General features: G+C 60.9%; 1 protein-coding gene across 1 annotated transcript; it reads left to right on the plus strand.

The window, feature by feature from the left end:
* Window positions 1-968: 968 nt before the first annotated feature.
* Window positions 969-2524, plus strand: LOC119143346 (uncharacterized protein DDB_G0284459-like; the record flags this gene model as incomplete). Its single annotated transcript, XM_037377525.1, has 1 exon — window positions 969-2524. A coding segment is annotated over one exon (816 nt), but the record flags the coding sequence as incomplete, so codon positions are not given.
* Between the last annotated feature and the right edge of the window lie 3980 nt (window positions 2525-6504).

Genomic DNA, 6504 nt, shown 5'->3' on the forward strand with positions numbered 1-6504 from the left:
GGCCGAGAGCAGCTGCCGCTCGGTGTCACAGCCCCCCGGCCCGCCGCTGACCCCGCCCTGCAAGGCGCTGCACTTGCTTACAGACGCCCTGCCGAGAGCAACCGAGCTGCCCCTGCGAGCGGCTGGCACGGCGGAAAGCAAATCCTCGCCGGAGGGTACCCGCTGCCGGGGGGCGGGGGGCGGGCGGCGGGTGGGGGGGAGGGAGGGAGGCAGGAGGAGGAAAGACCCCGCTCCCTTGTCCCACCTTTCAGCCCTGCCGCGTGCTCTGCACCCCTTCACTCCGGTAGCGGCTCACTTTCCCGTCGCAGGGAGCGGCTCTGAACACAAGAGGTTAAATCGTGCAACAGCTCATAATGGCTTACTTGTGCAGGGGAAAACCTCCTAAGCTACACATTCACACCACTCGCTTTTTCCCAGTCAAAAAGTGCACTCCTGCAAAATCTCTCCTATTTAAAAAAATATACATTTAAAATTGCTGTTACTAACAGATGCTTCCAAATGCAAACAGAGCAAATGCACCCCTAGTTCCCACAGCAAAACGGAATGCATCATACGGAAAGGATTTAACAGCTTGAGCCACGTGGGTGCTTTTGCATACGGAGGCAATAAGTATGAATGCCCGGGCTGCGAGTGGGCAAAGGGCAGGGGGAAGGGCACCCCGCAGCCGCAGCGAGCACTCCCGGGGTCCGGTGGCGTAAACTGGGCTGTGACCCGGCCCAGTGCTCGCCCAGCCAGTGCACCGCACAGGGTTGGTGGGCCGTTGCTGCCACCTGGCGACCAAAAGCGGCTACTGCACCCGCCCGGTTGGGGGAGCGCTGCTGCTGTGACCCGGCGGCCAAAAATCGGTGCTGCGACGCGCATGCGCGGTGGCGCCTCCCCAGTCGGCGCTGCCGGCCGCCGTTAACGGCACCGCGATCCCGCGCAGCCTGCGGGGTGGTGCCGCGGCGCCCGCTGCTGCCTCCCGGTAAGGAGGCGCCGCTGCCGTCCCCCGAGCACGTTGCCAGAGCGTGCTTGGCACGGGAGTACGGAGCTGCCGCGCCGTTGCAACCCCGGGACAAACGCAGCCCGCGGGTGCTCGCTGCTGCAACGGCCCCGCCCCTGGCGACAAGCCCCCACCTGGGGACCGCGGGGTGCAGAGCGGCTGCGCCCCTCCACGGTTTAATTTCCCCCCCACTCGGACACGCTCCGACCGGGACCGCGACCGGGACGCCCGGGAACGGGACCCCCGCGGCTCGAACCGAGACCGCGACCAGGACGCCCGGGAACGGGACCCCCGCGGCTCCGAACGGGACCGCGACCGGGACGGGGACCGCGACCGGGACGCCCGCGGCTCCGACCGCGACCGGGACCCCCAAGGCTCCGACCGTGACCAGCACCCCCGCGGCTCCGACCGGGACCTAGACCGGAACTCCCGCGGCTCCGACCAGGACCGCGACCGGGACCTCCGCTGCTCGGACCCGGACCGGGTTCAAGAACCCGGCGACGGGACCCCTGCGGCTCATACCAGGGATCGGGACCGAGACCCCCGGAACCGGGACCCCCGCAGATGGGAGCCGAGACCCCGGGCACCGGGAGCCCCGCCGCTCGGGACCGAGACCCCGGGCACCGGGAGCCCCGCCGCTCGGGACCGGGACCCCGGGCACCGGGGACCGGGACCCCTGTGGCTAACGACCAGGACCGGGACCCCCAGGATCGGGATCCCCGCGGTACAGGACAGGGACCCCGGGCACCGGGACCCGCGCAACTCGAGACCTGGACCGGGACAGGGACCCCACAGACGGTGACGCCCGCGGCTAGGGACTGGGACCAGGACCCTCGGAACCGAGACCCCCGCGGCTCGGACCAGGACCGGGACCAATACCCCTGGACCGGGACCCCCGCGGGTCAGACCGGGACTAGGGCCAAGGCTCCGGGACCGGACCCCCGCGGCTTGGACCGGGACCGGGATTCTCGCAGCTCAGGACTGGGACTGGGACCACCGGGACCCACGTGGCTTGGACCGGGACCGGGACCAAGACCTCCGGGGCCGGGACCCCCACAGCTCGGGACCAGAACCGGGACCCCCAGGCCGGGACCCTTGTGGCTTGGGACTGGGACCGCGAACGGGATGCCCAGGACCGGGAACCCCGCGGCTCTGACCGGGACCGGGACCAAGACTCCTGGGACCGGACCCCCGCAGCTCGGACCAGGGACTGAAAAGGGGACGCCCGGGAAAGGGACCCCCGGGCCGAGACCCCTGTGGCTTGGGACCGGGACCACGAACGGGACACCCAGAACCGGGACCCCCGCAGCTCCAACCGGGACCGGGACCCCCATAGCTTGGGACCGGGGCCAGAATCGGGACCCCGGGGACCAGGACTCTAGCGGTTCGAGGCCGGCACCAGGACCCCTGAGACCTTGACCCCCACGGCTAAGGACTTGGACAGGGACCCTGGGGACCGGGACCCCCACGGCTCAGGACCAGGACCGGGACCCCCAGTCCGGGACCTCTATGGCTTGGGACCGGGACCGCGAACGGGACGCCCAGGACTGGGACCCCCCCGGCTCTGACCGGGACCGCGACCGCGACGCCCAGGACCGGGACCCCCAAGGCTCCGACCGGGACTGAGACCAAGACTCCTGGGACCGGACCCATGCAGCTCGGACCAGGGACTGAAAAGGGGACGCCCAGGACCGGGACCCCCACGGCTCTGACCGGGACCCTCAAGGCTCGGACCGGGACCGGGACCAAGACTGGGACCGGACCCCCACAGCTCGGACCAGGGTCTGAAAAGGGGACGCCCGGGACCGGGACCCCTGCGGCTCCGACCGGGACTGCAACCGCGACGCCCGGGACCGGGACCTACGCAGCTCGGACTCAGGTCTGGGTCCGGGAGCCTCGGCACCGGGACCAATGCGGCTCGAACTGGAACCGGGACCGGGATCCCCGTGGCTCGGACCCGGACCGGGATCAAGAACCTGGGGACCGGGACCCCCACGGCTCGGACCGGGACCGAGACCAATACCCCTGGGACCGGGACCCCCGCGGCTCGGACTGGGACTGGGGCCAAGAATCCTGGACCAGACCCCCGCGGCTCGGACCAGGGACCGGGACCCCTGCGGCTGGGACCGGGACCAATACCCCTTGAACCGAGACCCCCACGGCTCGGACCGGGACAGGGATCCCCGCGGCTCGGATCAGGGCCCAAGACTGGGACCCCCGCGGCACAAACGGGGACCAGGACTGGGACCGCCAGAACGGGGAATCCTGCAGCTCAGATCAGGGACCAGGACTGACTGGGACCTCCGAGGACCAGGACCCTCTGCGTCTCGCACCAAGACCAAGACCTGGAGCCCCGGGACCGGGACCCGCACGGCTCGGGACCGGGTCTGGGTCCGGCACCCCCGCAGCTTCAGGCTGGGACCGAAACCAGGACCTCCAGGACCGGGACCACCGGGACCGGGACCACCGCGGCTTGGGACAGGGACCCCCGTGGCTCGGGATCAGGACCAGGACAGCCGGGACTGGCACCCCTGCGGCTCAGGACCGGGACCTTAGCGGCTCAGGCCAGGACCGAAACCAGGTCCGCTGGGACTGGGACCACCGGGACCACTGCGGCCTGGGACAGGGACCAGGATCCCCACGGCAGGGACCGGGACCCCTGCGGCTCGGGACTGGAACTGGGACCGGGACACCCATGGCTCAGGATATAGACGACCGGGACCGGGGTCCCGTGCGGCTCAGACCAGGACTGCGACTCCCAGGACCGGGACCCCTGCGGCTCGGGACCGGGAGCAGGACAAGGACCCTCGGGCTCGGACCAGGACTCACGGGACTAGGGCTCGAGACTGGGACCGGGACAAGGACCCCCGGGCTCGGACCGGGACTCACGGGACTAGGGCTCGAGACCTAGACTGGGACCGGGAACCCCGGGATAGTGACCCCTGTGGCTCGGACTGGGCCGGGACCGGGAACCACAGGGCTCAGACCGGGATCGGGACCAGGACTGGGACCCCGGGACCGGGACCCCCGGGACCGGGACCCCCACGGCTTTGTTAAATGAATTGTAAAGGCAAACCAGCTCGTTTTGTCATGACTTGTGGAAATGCATCCGTATCCTGTGCTGACGTGCTGTTTTGTTTTGCTGCAAACCACACAAGTCTGCATCTAGAGAGGACAACGTATTAGTCATCACCAGTGTCCTTACACAGCCTCTTCACAGCCTCACTGCCGGGACTGCAGGCGTGCTCTTGCCTTTTCCAGGCATCCGAGTGATGGGTTTTGCCTCAATATTGCCTCCACAATATTTTATTTTTCTCAGTATTTTCAGATGACTCCTAATATAGTTTCGCATACGAAGCACTTTACTCATTTGTGTAAATCATTAAAAACAAAAAAAACCCACCCACCATGAACAGTGTATCTATGTATTTTGCCACAGTGCAGGTATGTTTTTTAATTATAATTTCCAATTCAGTACCAGGGTTAGTTTAAATAATTTAATTCCTCTTCTAAATGCTTTACCAAAACACATAGAGCAGGGGTCCTCAAACTACGGCCCACGGGCTGGATACGGCCCCCCAGGTTCCTCAGTCCGGCCCACCGGTATTTACAGACACACGCCCGCCGTAGAACCAAGAAGCCAAGAAGCCGCAGATGACTGCCTGCCCCTTCATCCATGCCGGCCTCCGTAGCCCGCCTCCTCCTCCTCCTCCTCTGCGGTGCGCGGCGGGCGAGAGGCGCGGGCATCTCCTCTGCCGGGCAAGCTCAGCCGGCAGCCTCTGCACTGCGAGGCCCAGCCAACTCGGGTGAGTCGCCAGAGCCCCGGCGCGGCAAAGTCCCTTCAGTCCCTTCTGGCCACCCTGTCCGGACTGCGCGGCCGGGCTGAGGAGGGGGGCGGCTCCCCCGTCTCTCCCTCCCTCCAGCTCCCGGGCAGGACAAGCAAGCCAGCACCAGTGGGAAGCGCGCGCACCAGCATGGCAAAAAAAAGAAAAATTGAATCCGAGTGCGGGGTGTTCCAAGAAATGTGGACTTCTGATGTCAAAAAAAAGAAAAGTTGACTCCGAGTGTGGGGTGTTCCAAGAAATGTGGACTTCTGATGTCAAAAAAAAGAAAAGTTGACTCCGAGTGTGGGGTGTTCCAAGAAAAGTGGACTTCTGATTATTTTTTCACGGAGTACAAAGAAAGAGCTGTTTCAGAGCCCAGAATTCAGTGCCTGTGTTCAAGGAATACAATTTGCATCGACACTACGAAACTCAACATAAAGATAAATATGATTCTTTGGTCGGACAAGTAAGAAAAGATAAAATATTAAGAATAAAACATGGATTGACAACTCAGCAAAATACTTTTGTGAAGCAAAAGCAGCTCAATATATCATCACTTCGAGCAAGCTATCAAGTTGCCAAGCTCATAGCGTGCACTTGCAGAGCATTCATAGAGGGAGAATTTGTTAAAGAATGCCTTCTTTCTGCGGCTAAAGAGATGTGTCCAGAGAAGGCGGATTTATTTAGTACAGTGAGTCTTTCAGGACCTACAATTACACTAAGGATTGAAGAAATGGGGGAAAATTTGAATCTGTAGTTGCAAAACTCCTCAAAAAAACTTTGCTATTTCTCATTGGCACTCGACAAAAGCAATGATGTTCATGATTCTGCACAACTTCTAATTTTCATTTGTGGGACAAATGATTCTTTCGAAGTCACAGAGGAGCTTGCTGCACTGAAAAGCATCAAAGGAACAACTATAGGAGAGGATATCTATGAGAAAGTTTGCCAGACTATGAATGATTTGGAGCTGGACTGGGGTAAACTATTCAGTGTGACAACTGATGGTGCTCCTAGCATGGTGGGGTCCATGAAAGGAGTGGTTTGCACACATTAACAAAGAGATGGACAAACGCAACCATTCACATCCAATAGCCATAACACTGCATCATCCACCAACAAGCCCTGTGTTGTAAATCACTGAAGCTGGACTCTGTCATGAAAATTGTGGTTTCTTGTGTTAACTTCATTAGAGCTCATGCACTAAACCACAGACAGTTTCAGGAATTTGTCTGAGCTAAATGTTGCCTATGAAGGTATTCTGTACCACACAGAAGTCTGTTGGCTGAGTCGAGGGAGAGTTTTGACACGATTTTATGACTTCCTTCCACAGGTTTATGATTTTGTGCTTTCTAAAAACAAAGAAGTACCAGAGCTCAAAGATGCAGAATGGAAATGGCACCTTGCGTTTCTGACAGATGTAACAGAGCTACTCAACAATTTCAATGTCCAACTTCAAGGAAAGGGGAAGCTCATCTGTGATATGTATTCACATGTGAAAGCGTTCCAAGTCAAATTAGACCTGCTCATTAACCAAGTAAAGGAGGAAAACTTCTGCCATCTCCCCACAACTCAAAACCTGTCTGCAGAAAAACCAGCAGTTGCATTCCCAAACAAAACATGTATGGATGTACTAGAAATGTTGCAAAAGGAGTTTCAAACTAGATTTAAAGAGCTTCGTCTCCATGTACAGCACAT

The sequence above is a fragment of the Falco rusticolus genome, chromosome 2 (genome assembly GCF_015220075.1).
Source record: "Falco rusticolus isolate bFalRus1 chromosome 2, bFalRus1.pri, whole genome shotgun sequence".
Classification (NCBI taxonomy): domain Eukaryota; kingdom Metazoa; phylum Chordata; class Aves; order Falconiformes; family Falconidae; genus Falco; species Falco rusticolus.